Source organism: Rana temporaria, chromosome 11, assembly GCF_905171775.1.
Source record: "Rana temporaria chromosome 11, aRanTem1.1, whole genome shotgun sequence".
NCBI classification, from domain to species: Eukaryota; Metazoa; Chordata; class Amphibia; order Anura; family Ranidae; genus Rana; species Rana temporaria.
This window is the reverse complement of record NC_053499.1, coordinates 38811408-38835897: the sequence shown is the minus strand read 5'-3', so window position 1 is coordinate 38835897 and position 24490 is coordinate 38811408. Positions and strand designations below refer to the sequence as shown.

Below are 24490 nucleotides of genomic sequence, written 5' to 3'. Positions count from 1 at the left end.
TCGGTGGCTTGTCACTGATCGTCTGTTCCCTGTCATAGGGAACGACTATCAGTGACATCACACATCCAGCCACGCCCCCCTACAGTAAGAAACGCACAATAGGACACACTTAAAGGATCACTAAAGGATTTTTTTTTTTTAGCTAAATAGCTTCCTTTACCTTACTGCAGTCCTGGTTTCATGTCCTCATTGTTCGTTTTTGCTCTGATGTTGCTGTAATTCTTCTCTGTTCTGAACACTTCCTGGTTGTCTGTTTCCTGATGAAAAAAAGTCATGCGAGCTTTCTCTCTGTGGTCACTAATCAAGGAGGTGTGATTACAGTGTGTCTAAAACCCCTCAACACCAATCAGTTTTGTTTTACAAACCATCACTGCCCTGTATTGGCTCTGAGTCTCTGTACATCACAGAAGCAGGAAACTGCATGCGAAGACGAAACAAACTATAGGTACATTATATGATTGATTTTTTTATCTTTTTTTAAAAGGAATCGGTTAACTATTATGTCTCTATACCCTGTAAACAGTAATTTCAGGAAAAAAAAAGTTTCCTTTTACAACTCCTTTAATGCCCCCTAGTGGTTAACCCCTTACCTGCCACTGTCATTTTCACAGTAATCGGTGCATTTTTATAGCACTTTTCACTGTGAAATGACAATGGTCCCAAAAAATGTGTCAAAAGTGTCTGATGTGTCCGCCATAATGTCGCAGTCATGAAAAAAATTGCTGATCACCACCATTACTAGTAAAAAATATTAATAAAAATGCCATAAAACTATCCCCTATTTTGTAAACGCTATAACTTTTTGCGTAAACCAATCGATAAACGCTTATTGCGATATTTTTTTTTTACTAAAAATATGTAGAATATGTATCGGCCTAAACTATTTTTTGGGGATATTTATTATAACAAGTAAAAAAAATTGCAATTTTTACATTTTTTAAATTGTCCCTCTATTTTTGTTTATAGTGCAAAAAATAAAAACCGCGGCGGTGATCAAATACCACCAAAAGAAAGCTCTATTTTGTAAAAAAAAAAAGCCAATTTTTTTTTTGGGAGCCTCGTCGCACGACCACGCAATTGTCAGTTAAAGTGACGCAGTGCCGAATCGCAAAAAGGGGCCAGGACCTTTTACCTGCATAATGGTCCGGGTCTTAAGCGGTTAAAATACTATTTCACATTGATTATCTTTAAAGTGACAGCTGTCAATTTCTTAGCAGTAACATTTTTCTATAAGTGCCGTGGTGGGAACTCAAGAGGGATGGATTGTGCTTGGTTACCATCAGTTTGCTAATAAGGCTTGCCTATAGGTAAAAATCAGAGTTCACTTTAAGTATCGTTGTCTTCTGATCTGGATAGTTTAATTTAGTCAACACTCGTGTTCTACTATTAGAAAGTAGCCATCATTTGTTCATCTCTGCCTTTTAGAGAGATAGGTCCCAAGGAGGAATTGTGCTTTAACTATTCTCTTTCAGAGTGCTTTGGCCATGTGACTTAGCATGACACTTTGCCCACTTTTCCTTGTACTGTTCACGCTTGCCAGTCATGAGTCTCGTGAATGCACACACTTGGAGTGGATGTGAAGGTCACAATGTACCGGTGCCTCGCACAAAGAAACAAGTTCTATGGCACTTGTATTTCCAGTTTGTCTGCATCTCTAGCAAACAATTTTGCAATGTTTAAAAATGTTTTGCCTCTGCATTTTTTGAAATCTTAATACAGTGGATATAAAGTCTACACCCATCCTGTTAAAATGTCAGGTTTCTGTGATGTAAAAAAATGAGATAAATTCTGTAGTTTTTTTTTTTTTTTTTTTTGCACTTTTTAATGTGACCTCTAAACTGTACAACTCGGTTGAACAACAAACTGAAATATTTTAGGTGGTGGGAAGGGAAGTCGAAATATGCAACCATATTTTATCGTTTTTTTAAGTGTGCACGCCCTTAAAACAAATACTTTGTTGAAGCACCTTCTTGACTTTTTGGGTATGCGTCTATCAGCATGGCACATCTTGACTTGGAAATATTTGTCCACTCTTCTTTGCAAAAAACTGTATTCCATGTTTATATCTCAGGGCTCAAAATTTCAAATCCTGAGCTAATAGCCAGGCCTCGAGGGTTACTCGCCACCAGTTGCCCCACCCAACCCCTACCCTGCCCCTAATCCCCCCCCCCCCCTAAACACGCCCTCATATATTATCTCATGAAATTACACTTAAATGTTCTATGCAGAATTAAGTTATAAAAATATTAACAACAACTTTTTCCATACCCGAAAATGCAGCCTGCCCGCGTCCGCCGGTGCTGCCCGTGTCCCGGTCCGCCGGTGCTGCCCGTGTCCCGGTCCGCCGGTGCTGCCCGTGTCCCGGTCCGCCGGTGCTGCCCGTGTCCCGGTCCGCCGGTGCTGCCCGTGTCCCCAGTTTCAGGATTGGGCGGTGATCTGTCTATCAAAGTGCCCGGACAAGGGGGAGGGGCTGTATATGGCGCCGCACGGCGTGGAAACACACAGCTATTGTAATGAAAGCTGTCATGTTCCCCAGCGCTCTAATTATCCAGGTGGCGGCTCTCCTCTCTCATCCCCTACAATCGCTGGGACACAGGCAATACAATCCGGGCCGATGGCGGTGCTCGCCCCCCCGCTCCCAGGCAGCCCACACTCTCCCCCTCTCAAAATCCACTCGCAAAATGCGAGCAGGCGAGTGGATTTTTTGAGGGCTGTTATATCCAATGCCTTGGAAATTCTTTTGTACCCTTCTCCTGACTGATGCCTTTTACCAATGAGATCCTTTTGATGCTTCGGAAGCTCTCTGCGGACCAGGGATTTTGCTGTAGGATGCAACTAAAAATGTCAGGAAAGACCTACTAGAACAGTTGAACTCTATTTGGGGTTAATCAGAGGCACTTTAAATGATGGCAAGAGTGTACTGACTCCAGTTTTAATGAGTTTGAATGTGATTGCTTAATTCTGAACACCGCTACATCCCCAGTGATAAGAGGGTGTGCACACCACATTGTTTTAGTTTTTTTTTTTTTTTTTTTTTTTGTCCGTCCCCCCCTTAAAAGTTTTCAGTTTGTTTTCCTATTGAATTGTACAGTTTATAGGTCACATTGAAGGTGGAAAAGTTCTGAAATGATTAATCTTTGTCTAATTACATTTTTTTTTTTACATTACGGGAGCCTGACATTTTAACAGGGGTGTGTAGACTTTATATCCACTGTATGTGTTCTAGCCAGCCAACCTAAAACTAATTGAGATTCTGCTAGATGCTTGAGATGATCTCATATCTTGGGAATCTATTGGTGAGATCTGCGACTGCACTCCTAATGTTGCCATAAATCACGTTCCCATGCAAAAGGAATCGCTTGAACACACAGATTGGAGGGAACCCCCAGGTGGAGAAAATGAGTTGGAATTCATGGCATGGGGATGCTGTTTTTCAAATATATTAAAATACCTTTTGACTAAAATCTCTCTTGAGTGGAATGTTTTTTAACAAATTGTGGTTTCATTTTGTGTTCAATTTTTTTTCTAGAGGAATAGTGGCCAGCATATTGGTGTTCCTTTGCTTTGGTGTCACACAAGCCAAAGATGGACCATTTTCAAGACCTCACCCAGGTATTGCATTTGTATTTTTATTGTGTTTAATAGCTTGCAATTTTCTCTTGCATAAGTAAATGGCTGGACAATTTCCAAGCACCTATGTCATATTCAAAGTGATTGCTGGCTCCTAGATTGGACAGCTTCTGGCTTTGTATTTTTCCTTATTCACCACTTTATCATAATACTATACATCAAAATGTACCAAGTTAACGAACGTTCAGCGGATCAGTAACATTTTTTTTTGTCCTTTTTTTCAGGTACATGATTGGTGTATGTGTGTGTGTATATATATATATATATATGTATGTGTATGTGTGTGTATGTATATGTGTATGTGTGTGTGTGTATGTATATGTATGTGTGTGTGTGTGTGTGTGTGTGTGTATATATGTATATATATGTGTATATATGTGTGTGTGTGTGTGTGTGTGTGTGTGTGTGTGTGTATGTATATATATATATATATATATATATATATATATATATATATAATTTCAAATTTTATTTATTTTTTTTTGTTTAAGGAAAATCGCAGATTAAAAGTCAGTTTAGATGCATTTATGAACTCCATTGCCTGCCAAAAGATTTGACTCTCCAGCAAACAGACAATTCAATGATTTAATTTTGTTTTTCACTGCACAAACCCAAAGGCCCCTTTCATACGGGCGATCCAATCAGGTTTTTCAGGCGGACCTGATCTGACCCTCCAGTTTCTTCTATGGAGCGGTGGATGTTGGCAGACACAAACCACTGACACCCGCTACCATCTGAACTGATCCTGTTTGCCAAAAGCAGACGGATGGTGGTTCTATTCCCCGTCTGTCTAGTGCAGTTCCCAAGTACCCCCAACAGGTCATGTTTTCAGGCTTTCCATTATTTTGTACAGGTGATTTGATCAGTTTTACTGCCTTAGTAATTACCACAGCTGTTTTATCTGAGGGAAATCCTGAAAACATGACCTGTTGGGGGTACTTGAGGACTGGAGTTGAGAAACATTGGTCTAGTGCAGGGATCCTCAAACTACGCCCCCCCCCATCTGTTGCAGAACTACAATTCCCATCATGCCTAGTCATGTCTGTGAATGTCAGAGTTTTACAATGCCTCATGGGATGTGTAGTTCCGCAACAACTGGAGGGCCGTAGTTTGAGGATCCCTGGTCTAGTGAAATGGACAAGCGGTCAGTTTCAATCCGATTGCCCCATAGAGGACTGCAGGACTGTGTCCGTGTCCACTCTGCATAGCGGAGAGGAGACAAACCTGTCATCTGCTTGCTTAGTGGGTATCTGTGGAGAGATCCCCTGCTGAGCAATCAGATTCCGCTTAGCGGAGTTGCCTGTGTAAAAGGGGCCAATACTGTCTTTACAAACTTTTTTAATGGAGTAGGGAAGGGTTATAACCTCTGCCAGGATTGCCACCTATTGCTGTCCCAGTGACGAGGTTAATTGGATATACCTGCAATATGTTTTACCCTACCCCTCCATTTACCAATAAAATGTGGTTGGAGTCCCACGTTAAGCAGTGTGCAGCCTTTACTGTAACCTGCTGCGAACTACTGATAGGAAAGTGTAGAGCCGGACCACAATGGTGGGTTCATCATTACTGCCCAGTCACTTTAAAATATATAAGTTGAAGTCCAAGTAAACTTTCAGGACAATGTGAGCTGAAAATACTTAAAGGGGTTGTAAAGGTTCTTTTTTTATTTTCTAAATGGGTTCCTTTAAGCTAGTGCATTGTTGGTTCACTTACCTTTTTTTTTCCTTGGATTTCCGTTCTAAATGTGTTTTACTTTGGGAAATCGAAGGAAAAGGTAAGTGAAGCAACAATGCACTTGCTTAAAGGAACCTATTTAGAAAATTAAAAAATGAACCTTTACAACCCCTTTAAGGAGTTTGTCTAAAATGCACTGATTTCAGTTGTGATGCCTGGCATGTCATTTTGGTAATTGGTGAACAGCAATAAAGAAAAGAGGTGGCTGCAGAGGGAGTCGGTTTTAAACACAGTAGATGAAATTTGCAAAGGTTAGATCTCCACAGACACATAAATTCATACAAGGTGAAAGTAGATCCCTAGATCACACAGGTCTGGGGACACCCTATGACAGCTGAGATGACGCCATGTTTCTACATACCTAGAAGTACCTACTCAATTTTGCTCCCAGCCCTGAATGAGGGAGAAGAGAAACTGGTGAGTATAAAGTGCTGTGGATGGGGGGATTAAAGCCCTGCATAGCCCCAGGACATGTGTTCTCTTGTCTTCCTTAAAGGTGGCATCTGATTTTCGATTTAATATCATAGCAGTATGAAATGCCTGAATGTGCTGAAGATTTATTTAGAAAATATTTACTTTTAGTAACCCCTAAATCAGTGGTCTCCAAACTGGCCCTTTGCTTGCTTTTATCCGGCCCTTTGGGGATTGTTTCTCCCACTGACGCAAACGAAGGGGCTATTCCCTCCACTGATAACGATGGTGCAATATTTCTCCTACTGACCCCATTGATGGGGCACTATTCCTCACTGACACCAATGATGGGGCACTATTCCTCTCACTGACACGCCAATGAGGGGGAACTATTCCTCTCACTGACACACCAATGAGGGGGCACTATTCCTCTCACTGACACACCAATGAGGGGGCACTATTCCTCTCACTGACACACCAATGAGGGGGCACTATTCCTCTCACTGACACACCAATGAGGGGGAACTATTCCTCTCACTGACACACCAATGAGGGGGCACTATTCCTCTCACTGACACCAATGATGGGGGAACTATTCCTCTCACTGACACACCAATGATGGGGCACTATTCCTCTCACTGACACACCAATGATGGGGCACTATTCCTCACTGACACACCATTGACTGGGCATTACTCTTCTCATTGAAACCAATGATGAGACACTATTCCTCCCTCTGACACCAATGATGAGACATTGCTCATGACCCCAGGACATTTTCTACTCCTCGCCACAGTCCGGCCCCTCTAAAGTCTGAAGGCTAATAAACTGACCATTTGTTTAGAAAGTTGCCTTAAATGATAATTTCTATACTGATAATGTCTGTAATGAAGCCTAATATACTGCATTGCTTTGTGTTTTTCAGCTTACTGGAGGTTCTGGCTCTGTGTAAGTGTGGTGTATGAGCTGTTTCTCATCTTCATTCTTTTTCAGGTGAGAAATTTGGCTTCACTTTTATTTTTTTATTTGTTTATATAAAATTAAGACAACAGTAAAGTTAGCCCAAGTTTTTTTATTTATTTTTTTACATTGTAAAAGATGTTACGCCGAGTAAATTGATACCCAACATGTCACGCTTCAAAATTACCCTTAACACTCTCTCCAAAGGCTAGAATTGTTCTCGCTCTAACAATCGCAGCGATACCCCACATGTGTGGTTTGAATACCGTTTTCATATGCGGACGCTCACGTAGGCGTTCGCTTCTGCACGCGAGCTCAGCGGGGCGCGGTTGTGTCACTTTTATTTCTATTACAAGGAATGTAAGCATCCCTTGTAATAGAAACAAAAGCATGACAGGACCGCTTAACTATGAGATCTGGGGTCAAAAAGATCTCTCACTAAAATGCAATCAAAATAAAACTTTTTTGAAAAAAAAAATGCCCTTTAATAGCTATGGGTGAAAGTGACGTTTTGACGTCGCTTCTGCCCTGCAATGATATGGAGATGGGTGGGGGCCCTCACTCGTCTCCATACCAAGCCATGAGAAGGATCTGATCGCCTCCATCGCTACTGATGGCTCCGGTAAGTGGCGGAGGGGGGGGCCCTCGCCTGTCGCTGATAAGTGATCTCACTGTGAATCCGCAGCAGAGACCACTTTCATCTGAAAGCGGACCGCCTGCTGAAGTGGATACCAGGGTTATAGTAGCAAGCTGCTGCCATAACGATATCTCTCTTCAAAGTAGCGATGTAAACCTACGGCGGGCAGTCTGTAAGTGGTTAAAGCGGAATTCCGGCCACAATTTCACTTTTTAAATATAAATACCCCTGTAATACACAAGCTTAATGTATTCTAGTAAAGTTAGTCTGTAAACTAAGGTCCGTTTTGTTAGGTTGTTACAGCATTTAGACACTTTATAAAATAGAAATTGACTGGGGCCATCTTAAGTGTGGGCATCATGAAGCCAGACTGTATGACTTCCTGGATTTCAGCCTTGCAAATCTCGCACATGCTCAGTGCTGCACAAGCAGTGTCAGATCAGGTTTCAGCACCTGTGCTGTCCAAGTCACATGATTCTTTGAGACTGGGGAATGCACAGACTCCTGGAAAGTTACACCCACTACATTCCCAGGAGTCTGTGCGGTGTAGGTTAGGAAGCATTAAGCACCTAGGTGCAGGAAGTGGGAAGATTAACTATTCTGCCTAGCAACAACACTTTGAAGGCATCTAAAAAAAAAAAAAATTTTCGTAAAGGACTAATGACATTTTTTTTAAAACTACTGATGTAATGTTATATTTATGGGTGGAACTCCACTTTAAGCCAGCCATCGACTGTTCAAATCTCTGCTGGTTCACCAGAGACCTGCCGAGATTCAAATCACAAATTGGCTAGCTGAATCGATCAACTTGGGTACAACCAGCCTTTTGGATTTTACATGTGATTATTGGTAGCGGCTATTATAGTCACTAGCAGTAATCGCTGTGTTCTGCTGTCCCCACAGTGACTCTCCTAGAGGGATTCCCCTACCAACCGTGACTGTTTGGTGAGGGAATTGAGCGATTTTCTTTCCTGCAAGTCATGGTTGCAGGAAAGAAAATTGTTTCATCTATGGCCTGCTTTACTTTCAGTCTTGTGCCGTTTCTAAAGCCCCCTTTCCTGTATAAAAATTGAATGGGAATGGGGTTTGGAAGGGAAGAACCAGGGATGACAAAATATAAGCAGATTAAACGGCGGCTTTAAAATGCTTTATTCACAAGCTGTCTCATGTTTCCTTAGCTGCTTGTTTTCTGTTATGCCTCATGGTTTATTAATTACAAATGTTTCCTATAGAAAGCATTTTACTATATCCATGGGGACCACTGATCTTGTACTATATAGGCTTTTGTGTCTCCATACACATAATCGAGGCTTACATGCTTGCATTTAGATCATCTAATCCCCGTATTGATCATTTTGATGGGTGGAAGTAATGGAAAATGCAGCCTTATACCAACATTTCCTATAGCTGTAGGGTTTGTATTTGTCCTGCACGTTGGGTAGACGGCTTAAAATGTAAAGCTTCAGAGGTTTTAATAGAAAACAAACATGTTGTATTTACCTGCTCTGTGCAGCGCTTTTGCACAGAGCGGCCCCAACTGCCTGTTTTCGAAGTCCCCCACCAGCACTCCTGGCTCCACCTCCCCTGCATGCACCCCCATAAGAAGCCACTTCTTATGGGGGCCCATCTGTGGGCTCATTCCTAAGCCATGCTGCCTGCATCCATAGACAGACGGGGCAACTTGGCCTTGCCCTGTCTATCTGTTTTTTAGTATGATTCACAGTTTGATTTCACAACAGTGGAGCCAATGGCTCCCTCTGCTGCCTCTGTAAACAGCACAGTGTTGGATCAAGATAGGTCAAGATTGGCAAGTATAAAGGGATATGAGGTAGCGATACAGACACATGTGATTAGCTCTGGTCAATTACAGCTAATCACAACAAAACAAACTGAATCTGTTTAATTTGGTAAAGTGTTTGCTATGGCCCCTTTCACACAGGTTTCCAGATCAGGTCCACCTGTCAGTTTTTCAGGTGGACCTGATCAAAGCCTCCATTCACTCCTATGGAGTGGCGGATGTCAGCGGTGACATGTCCTGTCTGTGAAATCCAGGCGAAGGGTGACGCTATTTTCCATCCGTCTGGAGGATCAGATCGGATGAAAACTAACAGGCAGTCCAATTTCATCCGATCTCCCCATAGAGGGCACATTAAGCGGAGACAGACCTGTCATCTGCGGGGATTAGCGGATCGATTCCCCACCTAGCAAAGCGAAGTCTGTAGGATGTACCCCCCAGTGTAAAAGGAATTTAATGGCAATGAAATGGACTGTTAGGAACCAATCATAGTGATAAAAAATTTAAACAAATCCTGATCACTTCCTGAGAGTAGTACAATGTTACTATGGTAACATTATATTGATCTGATCAGTGTGTTAAAAAAAAAAAAAAAAACCGTAGCAAAAAAAAAACGGTCACCCTTCAAACCCTTAACTTCAAAAAACTTGCCAATCCACTTACTAAATACCTTGAACTGTCTGCTTTCCAAAAAGGGGTAATTTGGGGGCTATTTGTACTGTCCTGGCATTTTTGTGCCTCAATTAATCAGGTTTGATTAATTTTCAGATATCCACCATAGTTTGTGGAATCTTACTTTCCTACAGACTCGTATATATACTTATGTGGGTTATTTTCACCCAAAAAAGTAGCAGAATACATTTTGGGCTAAATTTATACAGAGGTTTTTTTTTCTTTTTTTTAAACGTAACGGAAATGAAGAAAAAACGTTTTTTTTCGCCCACAATTTTCAGTCTTTTTTTTTTTCGTTTTATTTAGCAAAAATTGAAAAAAAAAAAAACTGTTCTAACTGTGTGAACAAATATGATAAAAATGTTGTTAATTTTAGTGTTGCATGAATAAAAGCTGAAAATTGGCCTAGGCAGGAATGGGGTAAAAGTGCCCAGAATTGCAAGTGGTTAAGGTAAAAAAAAAGTCCAGCCTTTACAAACACTTTAAGCAGAGAAACAAAGAATATATGGCTCTAATGCTGGTATCACTGATATCTGCCAACATGATATGTAATGAACTGGTGCAGATCGTATAAAAACGGCTTGTCAGGCTACAATATGCTACAGAAAAATGGCAACCGATTGCATACAGGACACCGGCTCTCAGGGGGTGAAACGCGTCTGAGGGACCTCTCCTGTGAGTGGAGGGCACAGCTGAAGCCATCTTGCGTTATCTGGTTTAGTTTTGGTGGGTGAGGCAGCATTCTATGACCAATCTGTTTTTCATTTTTCTGCAGCAGTTTCAGCCTTCTATCTTCTTTTTTAGAAATGATCAGATGAAATCCCTCATTGATGAATCTCTGATACACAAAACAATCAGAATTGCACATCCAGCTGAGTTGCGTTTCATTATGAGCTCAGTGGAAGTGGAAAGTCTTGTTGGTTGTTCAGAGATTTATGAATGTGAATGAACTATATGTCGTGTCAATAGACCACCTCCTGTGCATGAGCTGCCTGCGCATCCCCAACTCGGCTGATCAGAGTAAGGCCCCTTGCCATGTGATCAGCTGTCGGCCAATGACAGCTGAGCACATGATGTAAACGGAAGATCGGTAATCGACCTGACAGAGGGCCACGAATCCCGAACAGGGAGAGGCACTGCTGATATGCAGTGCCCTCTCAGTGCCACCCACCAGTGCCGCCTTCCCGTGCCCATCAATGAAGGAGAAAAATTAGCTGTTTTTTATATTTTATAACAATCTTCTTTTTTTTTTTTTTTTAGCATGAAATTTGTTTGGGTAGTGTTGCATGACCGCAATTGTCATTTAAAGTGTGACGCTGAAAGCAACAAATTGGTCTTGGCAGGAAGGGGGTTTAAGTGCCCAGTAAGCAAGGGGTTGGTAGGGCAGTGCACACAGCCACTGCCAGCCCCTCTGATAGGCTTGCATGTGTATACTATATGCCATTTTCTAAAATTCTTCTAAATTAAATGTTTCTCATCCCCCCCCCCCCCCGATCAGTGGTCACGTGACCGCCCGGCGCTGTCTCTCAGATGTTTGCATTACAGAGAGTTGGGCTGAGATCTCCCTCTGTCTACCGGTTGGTCATGTGATCTCCCTCTGTAAAACAAAACAAACATCAGAGGAAGACAGCACTGGGCGGTCACGCGATTACTGATCGGGAATAAGAAAAACCTGTATTTAGAAGAATTTTACAAACTGGTATATACAACATGTAATGCTATCAGAGGGGCTGGCAGTGATTGGCATCAGTAATGTGTGCACTGCTTGGTACTGTGATAGAAGGGGTGGGGCAGTTCACACACAGAGCTGGCAGGGAGGGGGGGGGAGAGGAGCAGAGAGGAGAGCAGGGCTGCGGATGACGGAGGCATGTAAACTGACCTCAGGGTGAGGGCTCAGCGGCCATGATAAACCATGTCAGTTTACATAGAGGGCAGAAACTGGCAGGATCAACTGGGTGTTGCAGGGGGCCAAATGACACCGCACAGGCACTGTGCTCTATAAAATGCTTTAAAGAAACGGGATCAATATTTATTTTTTGGAGTTAACATAGTCCTGCTTTTTCTGTCAATAGACAAACTGGGCGGCTCAGGCGTGTGCCTGCACAAGTGCCCCCATAGAAAGTAGCTTTCTATGGGGGCACTCAGCGGGGAGGAGATGCCAGTAGTGCTGGCAGGGGACCCAAGAAGAGGAAGATTAGGGCTGCTCTGTGCAAAACCATTACACACAGAAGGCAAGGGCAAGTAAGTGTCCCTATGAGGAAGTCACAGATCGAAACGTGACATCAGCATGCCCTGGAGTAGTGTAGTGGTCATTTTAACTGATCCTCTCCAGATGTCCATGCTTAAGGGGGAAAGGTTTTAATTTAATTCCTGCTTTCTACCTTGTCCACTGGTTTTAAGTGCACTCTATTTGTGAGCATCTTTTCAGCTTCTTGATTTAATCAATGGTTTTATTGAATGTATTACATTATGGAAAGTCTTGTTTCATACTGCTGAATGGCACGCACCTAGAGGCACTGTTTGGAGACCTTTTCCCGACTGCTCCTTGGAAGTTTGCTGCAATTTTACACCGGCTGGGACGACCTATGTTGGCTTTACCACTGTGTAGGTCGACTGTGACGGGAAGCGGCAGAGGAGACTGGTGAATACAGAGGTGGAGACCTTATGCATATAGTTTAGACACAAGATATGGAATTTTAGAACACTGATTGTTATACATATTCTTGCATTAATGCAAGTATGTTTTGCTTATATGGACCATTTTGATTTCCAATTTTTGCACTATATATGGACAGCACATTGTTTTCCTTACACCAATTGTGCCAAAAAGTGGTGTTTTGAGGCACCTATATTTTTTTTTTTCTTTTTCATTTTATTCGGTACAATTTCTTCACTTCAGTGGTGTTGCGTTGTACTTTCTGGTTTTGAATTTTTTTCTGCATATTTTCTGGGGGGAAAAGGTCGAGTGCCATGCATCCTGTTTCCTACTGAAGGAAATATAGTGTGTGTCACGGTTATTTATGGTTTCAGTATCTTGATAAGTGTTTTATTTTTTTGGGGGGTTGCTGCCTTTAAATTAGACCATGTTAATTTTACACCCATATTTACCCAAACATTGCAGCTCACGATGGCACTTATTGTGGCGTGTGCTCCTGCCTTGCTGTAAATTGCTTAATCATGTGACTAAGTTTATACATGAGCTTGCTTTCATTACCTGTCATTTATTCCAATAGAGGCTATAGATTTCTGGTGTTTTAACTATGGTACATAAAATTGCCTGTGTGCACCAGTCTTTAGCAGTATTTTATCATTTTCCGCTGCAGTGGAATTTCTCAGCTACTGGCCTGTTGTTCGTAGTTTTTGTACACATGAATCTTTCAGTAGTCAGATTGTCCTTAATGTCTTAGAACTATATAATAGCTGACCTAATGGGTTTAAATATTTAAACACGTGGAGTAGTTGGGCCCTCGTGAGAGTCATTAAACGTTTATTGTCACTTGTTGTCCTGTTTACTGCTTTCCTTGGCTATAAAGTGCTATTTATTCTCTTTTGATAACTGACATGCGAAACGAAATGGCATGCGAAACGAAAATGGGATGGCCTGCAACACAGAATTTTCCCTCCTTTTTTTTTTATTTTATTTTTTATATATATATATTTTTTTATTAGACAGAATGGGAAATTATTGTACACCTTCTCCTATGGGGTCACTCCATCGCTGGCCAGACCAGTGAGATGTTTCTCTTTACTTCCTCACTAGTGTTTCTTCTGGCTACTCTGATAGTTCAGAGACAGGCTGGTTGGGTAAAGTACGGGTTCAGCTTGAGAAACATTTTATAAGTTGCACCAGTATTTAGGGTATAACTTTTAATGTTACTATGCCACAGTCCCCCTCATCCCTCGAGTTCTCCCAGTGATAATGTGAAGGTGTTCTGCTCTGCCTGCACAGCTGCATCATTCATTCTCGGAGATCTGTGCAGAAACTACAAGTCCCGTCTGCCACCAAAAGGATTACGGCGTGCTAATTATTTCCTCCAACATTTACTGCAGGTCTGTACAGGGGTATGGGCAGAAAGCTGCAGTTGTAAGGAGTCTGCAGGGGCCTGATATTGCGCCCCCAATTCACTTATTGGTACAAGCAAAATAGTAAATGCTGTTTTTTTTTTCTCTCCAAAATGTGCATTTGTTTATTTTTACAAAGGTGAACTTATCCTTTAAGGCTTCCTCACAATTTTTGTTCCAATGGGTACAGTATGTCTGAATAGGGACTATTAATAGCTTGTGAGCTGTTTTAAGGGCAGAGTGATGCAAGGTAATCTATATAATATGTGTGCACTATATAAAATATGACATTAAAAAGTAAATGGTGGATGCCAGCATTTTGGTACATACGCTTCATTTTGTAAATTAAATAATAAAATATACACAATTTTCCCTCCTGCAGACTGTACATGATGGGAGACATTTCATGAAGTTTATTGACCCCAAATTGGGTGTTCCTCTCCCAGAAAGAGGTTATGGCGGAAATTGCCTCATCTATGACCCTGACAATAAGACTGACCCTTATCACAACCTATGGGTAAGTTTTTATCCTTGCAATGCAATGTGCTTTGTATTATTACTGTGTTTTATGAAAAGGGTGTTACTTTTCTCAGTTATTCTATCTCGTGATTTGGCTAGATGCACCTTTTCACTGCATCCCGTACATGGACATTGTTCAGTCTTTTACTTTTTCCTCTTAAGTGGTAGTGTATCGGCTTTGATCAACATTGAGCAAGAATTGGCTCTCGATCTCTGGCAAAATCAATGGTATTTTTTTTTTGTACTTCTCAAACAATTCTAACTTAAATGGCATATTTAACCAACCAAAAGGGAGCAAACTAGAAAATGTTGGACAAAACATGGCAGTATATATGACCATCTTTGTATGTTGTGTAAAACATTCAGTTCAATAGTCTTAATACTAAAGACAACATCCTGGACTCTAGTGTGGTATTTAAAGGCCAGTTAATTTCCTGCTGTCTCAAGCCAAAACTATAAGATGCCGCCACGGTTTGCTGCCTGCCTAGGACTGAGGATTTCCGTTATGCACAGCACTGAATAACAACCAAAGGAGGGCGTATCAGTCTAGCGCATTAACTTTTAGTCTTTAAAAGTTAATGTTCTACTCTCAAGCAAATAGGTTTAACAAGCCCAGCAATGTATTCAAATACATAAATAACAGATCTGCAGCATTCCTTCATCGGCATGGGAAGAAGCCATCCAGGTTCAATAAGACTGGCATGACAAGTTTCTGTCCTGAGAGCAAGCTCACAACACAATGACTGAGCTGTCGCCAACAAAAAACTGGCAGGAATGGGGCTTTGGATCATGTGACCACTGTGACATCCAATCACAGTGGTCACATAATTGGGAAGTCCAGCTCGTGCTTCAGTCTTAAAGCATAACTGAAATAGATGGTTGGGGCAATGCCGCTGCTTGTGCTGTCATCTGAACTGTCAAGCTATCAAATGGCTTGTGTCATAGCTGATCACGCAGGCAGCACCATGGCAACTGCAAATCAAGCCAAGGCTGATGTATTGTAGAATACAGAACTGAGTGTGTTTTTTTTGTTTTAGGCAGACATATACTTTTACCTTTTTGCTGACTGATGTGTACTACGTCAAGGCATTTAATAAGGTTTAAACAAGCTTATAGTTGCTGTAGCATCAACTGAGCCCTGGCTGAAATGTACAAGTAAATAGGCAGGCTGTAAAGTCGCCCGGTCATATGTGCAGATGGCGAAAATGCAGGCCACCCTCACCCCTAGGGAACCCGGGACCACAAAACTGTCAGGATGCCAAACTGTGGCCAGGTAAATTGTAGGTGCCGTACAGTCTTCACTAAACCGCAGAGCAGGAGATATTGGAAGTCTAATAGCCCCCTGATGTCTCCATAATAAGGACCCGTCACCTACACAATGCTTATGACATAGGGGGCTTATAAGCCCCCTTGCGATAGCAATTCAGTTATGTAAAAAAAAAAAAAAAACATTTATTTAAAAGAACAATTGGGTTACACACGCACATATGCGCTCCTGGGATGCAGTTATGTAAACCCTAATTGCGTTTTGCATGCTGAGCCGTTAAATGACCTTTAAACTCATTGTCTGCAGTACATACCCTCTGCCACTTTAGATTCACTGGCAATCTGCAAGGTTTAAGTGTGACATTCCACATCTGGAATGCATTGCAGACAGTCCAAGCCTGGATTAGAAAGGATTGTAAAGGATTTGTGTCATCTCTATACTCTTGTAACAAAATGACAAGCAAAAGATAAGTAGTTTAAGCAAGTGCATAATGTGTTAACCTAACGGTGGTTGTGAAAGTGAGAATTGCTCGTTTCCCAAATGCCACAGCTTGCAGATATGCTGCCTTTATTTTTAGATGCTTCCGGAAAGAAAGGATAAACTGAAATTAAAAGAATTAAATCTATATCTGCCTGTTGTAGATGCTTATAAAAGTGATGCGGATGGGCATATAAAATGAGCTTAATTCTGCTATATAAAGTAGTTAATTTAAAAATCTGCCTCTGTAGGTCTGCTGCCACAGATTATTGCTTACACAATGTCTGAGATTAAAATGTTTCCTATACCTTTTAAAAAAAGGATCAGACTAATGCGTCTTAAAGCTCAAAACACTGAATAGATTTGTAATACACATTTAACATGGAGATTACATTTTTTTTTTTTTTTCATCTGATCACCTAGGCCCTACTATCTACAAATTCTTTAAAATTAAATGCATGCAAGGCAAGTTATTTTTATCTGATTTTAGGGGGGGGGGGGGATGTACTTTTAATACCAGTTTAACTCAAGTTCCCTGGAACAGATGGTACCCCGCTGCTTTGTCCTTTTTTACTGCGAGGCCTCTTCTTGACCTGGGCTCCTAGGTGTTGTAGGGCCTTCACTTCTGGGAAAATTTGGGAGCTCTTCCTTTGACAAGACTAGTGGCTTTGTGGATTGTTGGGATCACGATTTTCAGCCACAATTTATATTTACATTGTATTGTTTTGTTGAAGCTCTGATGAAAAGGGGGGTGGGGGGTTTTTACTTTTACCTCTGACTTATGAAACATGTTGGTTGTCTTTTAGCACAATACCAATAAATGAAATTGAACTGTTCTCTTTTGGTCTGGCGCTCCTTCCATGTAGGCACCTTTTATTTTCTGGAGACTATCAGCCTGGCGGCTATGCTGAACATCACTGAGCATTTTACTCTTGACAATGCGGTCATCCTTGAAGAATGCATTACCATCCCTGCTTCTCCTCAGCCAGTACTCCCCACTTCAAACAGGAGTTTGCATACCTGGGTACTCAGTGCTGATCCTGACCTCCCTGGGGCCCCAAGCAAAATGACATGTCACATTAAATTTGACATTTCACATTGCTGCCGACAGTGACTTGTCACATATTAAAGATTAAAGTTGAGAAGCGGGGGAGGGGATGTTCTGCTGTCGGAGTGATGTGAGAAGCGGGATGAGGGGCCAAAAATGACTTCTCACCAGGCGGAGCCTCTAGTAATGTGGGGGGCCCTCCGCAGCTTTGAGGGGCCCTAAGCGGCTTGTATAGTGAGCCTATAGGGCGGATCGGCCCTGTGGGTGCTCCTCATCTTCTGCATGTTAGAAATAACTCATTACTGGATGGTTCTGATGCCCTTAGCAAGCAGAACATACTGGGACCCTGCTACAGGGCAGGCCAGATGATGATGCTTTTTAGAACCATGTTTTGCAACAAGGTTTGACAGGTTCTTTGGAATTCCACTGTTGGGCCCCAGAGACACTTCTGTGCTTTTAAGAGGATGAGTCTTTGCTTATCATTTTGTTCACATGCACCAATCCAGAGGAGCAGTATATCTCCATCACTGCCTGCCCTTGTAGGGATACCTCTCAAGCACCTCTTTTTCTGTAGCCAGGCTAACCTCATTGTAGGTACAACTGGACTTTGTCACTCAAACATTATTTTGCTGAGAATTGTTCTTTCCATGGAGATCTCATTGTGATTTGGTTCTTATCATGAACCCTTGCTTCCCTGGATCATAAAGGCACAGGAAATTTGGTCAAAATTGTTGGCAAGATGAATTCAGTATGTTATCAAAAAATACTGGAGGAACATTCATTTACATTCATCGGCCAGGAAGCTGCGCATGGGACGTACTTGTACATGCCAATATGACAATGATCAAAAGCACGTCGACCCGTGATTGGATACAGCAGAATAAAGTGAAGGTTCTGGAGTGGCCGTCTCAGTCTCCTGACCTCAATATCATTGAGCCACTCTGGGGAGATCTCAAACGTGCCGTTCATGCAAGACGGCCCAAGAATTTACAGGAACTGGAGACTTTTTGCCAAGAGGAATGGGCAGCTTTACCATCTGAGAAGATAAAGAGCCTCATCCACAAATACCAAAAGAGACTTCAAGCTGTCTTTGATGATAAAGGGGGCAATACACGATATTAAGAATTGGGGCGTGTAAACTTTTGATCAGGGTCATTTGGGTAGTTTATGTTGCCATTATGATTTAAAGAGTAAATACAGTTGTTTGATAATAAATGGCTTCAGCCAAACACAAACCATTAATGAGAGAAGTTTTTGTTATCCATATTCAAGAAATCATAAATTTTGCCAGGGTATGTAAACTTATGAGCACAACTGTATATTCTCATCTAGTACGTTTTTTGTGTTATGAAAGGTAAAGCTGTTTGACAACTTATGCCCCCCAACACCCCACCTACTGCAGTGTTGGCACAATGAATATTTGCCATAGTTTATTCTTTTATTATGCAGTTTACATAAACATTTGTTAATGTTTTTCAGGATAAGATGGATGGCTTTGTACCTGCGCACTTTCTTGGTTGGTACATAAAAGTAAGTTGTGACAAAAAAAAAAAAAAAATGTATTTTATTTTTTTGTATTGGCTAGATCAGGGCTCTCCAAATTGTATAAACAAATGGCCAGTTTACGGTTATTTCAGACTTAAAGGGGGCTGGACTGTGGACATTGGAAGTAGAAAAGGTGCAAACGTCAGCGGGAATAAACAATACCCCACCCTGGTGTCAGTGGGAGAAATATCGCCCCATCATTGGTGTCAGTGGGAGGAATTCTCCCCATCATTGATGCCCTTGGGAACAATTGTGCCCCATTGTTGGTATCTGTGGCCCATCTGAGGTGGGTGAGGTGATTCGGAGTAAATTACTTTCCAAAATGTGCCAGCATGCATGGTATATTTAAAGATTAAGGAGGCCAGTGAAGATGGAACTCCCACACATTTCATGTTCCATTATTCCAGTGTTTCTCAATTCCAGTCCTCAGGCCCCCCCAACAGGTCAGGTTTTCAGGATTTCCCTCAGATGAAAAGGCTGTGGTGATTACTAAGGCAGTGAAACTGATCAAATCACCTGTGCAAAATAATGGAAATCCTGAAAACCTGACCTGTTGGGGGGGCCTGAGGACTGGAATTGAGAAACACTGCATTATTCCAACCCTCTGCTCCACTTGCAAATATTTCACATGCTGCTCCAGGTGAGATCAGGCTCCACAATCGCATCTCGGGTGCTGACTCAGCCTGTCCACCGAAGCAATCAGTTGTAACAGGAACTCTATTCATTGAGGCTGGGTTCAGGCCGGTACGACATATGCTCAGACATTGGCAGCACATGTCGCATGACGTGTATAAATCGATTCCCTTTCCCACAAGTCGACTTTGAAAAAGGTTCCTGCACTACTTTGGTCCTACTTCAGCCAATTGAATATCATTGAAGTCTGATCCTTGTCCTAAACATTCAACTTGTGACATCTGACATGGTGATTACTGCAGTGGTAAAAAATTGTCACACTGGGATTGTGTTGATTGGTCAAAGGACAAGTCAGACTATATTAACCACTTAAGACCCGGACCTTTAGGCAGCTAAAGGACCCAGACAGTTTTTGCGATTCGGCACTGCGTCGCTTTAAGTGACAATTGTGCGGTCGTGCGACGTGGCTCCCAAACAAAATTGGCGTCCTTTTTTTCCCATAAATAGAGCTTTCTTTTGGTGGTATTTGATCACCTCTGCGGTTTTTATTTTTTGCGCTATAAACAAAAATAGAGCGACAATTTTGAAAAAAAATGCAATATTTTTTACTTTTTTCTATAATAAATATCCCCCAAAAATATATAAAACATTATTTTTTTGCCTCAGTTTAGGCCGATACGTATTCTTCTACCTATTTTTGGTAAAAAAAAAATGCAATAAGCGTTTATCGATTGGTTTGCGCAAAATTTATAGCGTTTACAAAAAAGGGATAGTTTTATTGCATTTTTTTTCGTGACTGCGACATTATGGCAGACAATTTTGACACATTTTTGGGACCATTGTCACAGCAAAAAAAAAGCATTAAAAATGCATTATTTACTGTGAAAATGACAATTGCAGTTTGGGAGTTAACCACAAGTGGTGGCTGAAGGGGTTATGTATGAGCTCATCTGTGTTTCTAACTGTAGGGGGGTGTGGCTGTAGGTGTGACGTCATCGATTGTGGTTCCCTATAAAAGGGAACACATGATTGATGACAGTGCCACAGTGAAGAATGGGGAAGCTGTGTTTACACACAGCTGTCCCCGTTCTTCAGCTCCGGGGACCGATCGCGGGACTCCAGCCGCGATTGGGTCACGGACCTTCAGACCGTGTCGCGTGCGACCCCACGGCTGGGCTTAAAGAGCCACGTACATGGATGTGCCATTCTGCCGACGTATATCGGTGTAAATGGGTCCTTAAGCGGTTAAAGTCTGAGCAATATCTTGTTCGTTCAAGTCAGATGGAAGTAGGACCGATGTAGGACCCCATGTCGCAGGGCAAAGTAGGATGACAGTCGTATAATACCAGTGTGAACCCGGCCTGAGAAAGCCCTGTGCCTAGTATGAAATATGTCAGAATAGAACTTGTTCCTGCTGGCTATTTCAATCAAGTTAGAATACTATTTGCATCTTGCTGTGCTGCATTCCTGCTGCTGGTACAGTTTCTACTGTATTTTTGTTTACACCTCACAGATGCTAAGAGTATGCACTGCACTGGTTATTTTAGGCTTAAAGGGGTTGTAAAGGTACAATTGTTTTCCTAAATAGCTTCCTTTACCTTAGTGCAGTCCTCCTTTACTTACTTCCATCCTCCGTTTATTGCTTTTAAATGTCCTTATTTCTTCTGAGAAATCCTCACTTCCTGTTCTTCTGTCTGTAACTCCACACAGTAATGCGAGGCTTTCTCCCTGGTGTGGAGTGTCGTGCTCACCCCCTCCCTTGGACTATAGGAGAGTCAGGACTCTCTCTACGTTGCAGATAAAGGAGCTGTGTGTTAGTGGGCATCCTGACTCTCCCGTAGTCCAAGGGAGGGGGCGAGCATGACACCCCACACCAGGGAGAAAGCCTTGCATTATGGTGTGTAGTTACAGACAGAAGAACAGGAAGTGAGGATTTCTCAGAAGAAATAAGGACATTTAAAAAAAAAATGGAAGGATGAGGTAAGTGAAGAAGGACTGCACTAAGGTAAACAAAGCTCTTTAGGGGGGAAAAAAATTGGTACCTTTACACAACCCCTTTAATGTACACGGGACGTTTTACAACCTCTCCTGAGCAAACAAAATGCATAAATCTTTCTCATAGTTTGTAGACGCTATAACTTTTGCGCAAACCAATCAATATACTCTTGAGATTTTTTTAACAAAAAATATGTAGAAGAATGTATATTGGCCTAAACTGATGAAGTTTTTTTTTTTTTTTTTTTTTTATTTAGTTGATCAAATACCACCAAAAGAAAGCTCAATTTGTGGGAAAAACGGGACGCAAATTTTGTTTGGGTACAGCATTGCATGACCGCGCAATTGTCAGTTAAAGGCATCTTAAATATAAAACAATCTTTAAGATAGATTTTTTTTTTTTTGCTCCAAAAGCATTTCATTAAAATTTGATATAAAAAAAATAAAGATTTATTTGGCTACCATGACAGCTGTATCTGGAATACACAGGCAAGGAGCTGATTTACTAAACAATTGAGAATCTTCACTCTAAACATTGTGTAAATATTCGCTTCAGATATTCAGTCCTGTGAAAAGCATTTCCACATGATTGGAAATTCAAAGCGATTGGAAATTTTTGTTTTGACGTAATTGGAAAATTGAAGTAAACATTCATACAATTTTTGGGTGAGGATTCTCGGCTTCTTTACTAAATCGGTCAGTCATTTTGTTGAGCTGCTGATTCCTGGCACTGCAGCCCAGAAACTCAACGCTTTGTCATAGGAATCAGTGACCCCCCCCCCCCCCCCCCCGGTAAACATGAGCTGTCTCCCAATGTAGGTATATCTGTTATTGGTGTGTTGGAAGGTCTTCGGGCACACAATTGATAGGGAGTTCGGGAGTTTCATTTGCACAGTATTGCCATTTAGAATAATTTATGTAATGGAGCCCATTGTGTGACTGGCAGTACTAACCAGCTTGAATTGTACCTGAACTGACATGTTTTCTTGTTCACTCATAGACACTAATGATAAGAGACTGGTGGATGTGTATGATGATCAGCGTAATGTTTGAGTTCCTGGAATACAGCCTGGAGCACCAGCTGCCCAATTTCAGTGAATGCTGGTGGGATCATGTAAGTGGGAATGATTTAGACATTCTTCCTTCACCTACATACTGCTCTGTTTAGAATATTTCAGCCTGTCTGTTTCATTGAACCTGTACATTTAATGAAAAAGCTTGAATTTTGCAGATGTTTTTTTGTGGCACACAATGTAATCTTTACTTATCCTTTTCACATCTCAATTCTATAGCTGGCCATACACCAGTGTTTAATTTTGACATCAAAATTGCTACTATACATTGCATAGTAGCCCATTATGTGACACCTACAACCGAAGCCCGCAATGTCCCCATCTTCCATTGCAGCGAGCGTCCATTCTTCACCCCTCTTCCTTCCAGGGCCGGACTGGCGGGAGCCGCCACTTGCAGAATGACCCAAGCTAGAAACGGAAATCACTGTACGCCGATTTGTAAATATTTCCAGCACCTACAGGTCAGCCTTAATCTAGGTTTACCTGTAGATGAAAGTGGTATGTAAGCGTTTACAACCACTTTAAGGTTTGAACAAACTCAGATAGTTTTAGGCGCGCTGGATGGTCTGAGGAGGCCTGTAATGTCCATGCAGTGGTCTGAGGAGGCCTGTAATGTCCATGCAGTGGTCTGAGGAGGCCTGTAATGTCCATGCAGTGGTCTGAGGAGGCCTGTAATGTACACGCAGTGCGCTGGGGAGGCCTGTGATGTACACGCAGTGCGCTGGGGAGGCCTGTGATGTACACGCAGTGCGCTGGGGAGGCCTGTGATGTACACGCAGTGCGCTGGGGAGGCCTGTGATGTACACGCAGTGCGCTGGGGAGGCCTGTGATGTACACGCAGTGCGCTGGGGAGGCCTGTGATGTACACGCAGTGCGCTGGGGAGGCCTGTGATGTACACGCAGTGCGCTGGGGAGGCCTGTGATGTACACGCAGTGCGCTGGGGAGGCCTGTGATGTACACGCAGTGCGCTGGGGAGGCCTGTGATGTACACGCAGTGCGCTGGGGAGGCCTGTGATGTACACGCAGTGCGCTGGGGAGGCCTGTGATGTACACGCAGTGCGCTGGGGAGGCCTGTGATGTACACGCAGTGCGCTGGGGAGGCCTGTGATGTACACGCAGTGCGCTGGGGAGGCCTGTGATGTACACGCAGTGCGCTGGGGAGGCCTGTGATGTACACGCAGTGCGCTGGGGAGGCCTGTGATGTACACGCAGTGCGCTGGGGAGGCCTGTGATGTACACGCAGTGCGCTGGGGAGGCCTGTGATGTACACGCAGTGCGCTGGGGAGGCCTGTGATGTACACGCAGTGCGCTGGGGAGGCCTGTGATGTACACGCAGTGCGCTGGGGAGGCCTGTGATGTACACGCAGTGCGCTGGGGAGGCCTGTGATGTACACGCAGTGCTCTGGGGAGGCCTGTGATGTACACGCAGTGCTCTGGGGAGGCCTGTGATGTACACGCAAAATGGCCAGTGGACAATCCACAACTTGTGGCCAGGTGACGTGGCCAGTGGACAATCCGCAGCTTGTGGCCAGTGGACAATCCGCAGCTTGTGGCCAGTGGACAATCCGCAGCTTGTGGCCAGTGGACAATCCGCAGCTTGTGGCCAGTGGACAATCCGCAGCTTGTGGCCAGTGGACAATCCGCAGCTTGTGGCCAGTGGACAATCCGCAGCTTGTGGCCAGTGGACAATCCGCAGCTTGTGGCCAGTGGACAATCCGCAGCTTGTGGCCAGGTGATGTGGCAAGTGACACGCTAAATACAAGTACACTGCTGCTCTCTCAGCTGCTACTCACTCTGGTCTTACAAAATGGTTAAATAATACTGTTTTTTGAGCTTAGGGAGGGTCTTATGATGTTTCTTAACTAAACGCAGTAAAACGCAGCGAAATTCGTGGCAAAACGGGTGTTTTTTAAACGCCGGTTTTAGCCTTTAAAAATGTGTTTTTCGCAGAGTTTGCACCGGCGTACCGTGTGCATGGGGCCTTAAGCGTAACTCCACTTTTGTTGAGAAAAAACATTCCCCCTGGGTGAT

At 42.7% G+C, this 24490-nt stretch overlaps 1 protein-coding gene across 3 annotated transcripts in view; it reads left to right on the top strand.

Moving 5' to 3' along the window:
- PTDSS2 (phosphatidylserine synthase 2) overlaps positions 1 to 24490 on the top strand; it is a 100528-nt gene that overhangs the window by 56075 nt on the left and 19963 nt on the right. For all 3 annotated transcript variants that reach the window (XM_040328362.1, XM_040328364.1, XM_040328363.1), the window contains exons 3-7: positions 3530 to 3612; positions 6701 to 6768; positions 14284 to 14418; positions 18692 to 18742; positions 22386 to 22499. In XM_040328362.1, the coding sequence (XP_040184296.1) occupies positions 3530 to 3612; positions 6701 to 6768; positions 14284 to 14418; positions 18692 to 18742; positions 22386 to 22499 (451 nt within the window). The remainder of the gene's footprint in view (positions 1 to 3529; positions 3613 to 6700; positions 6769 to 14283; positions 14419 to 18691; positions 18743 to 22385; positions 22500 to 24490) is intronic.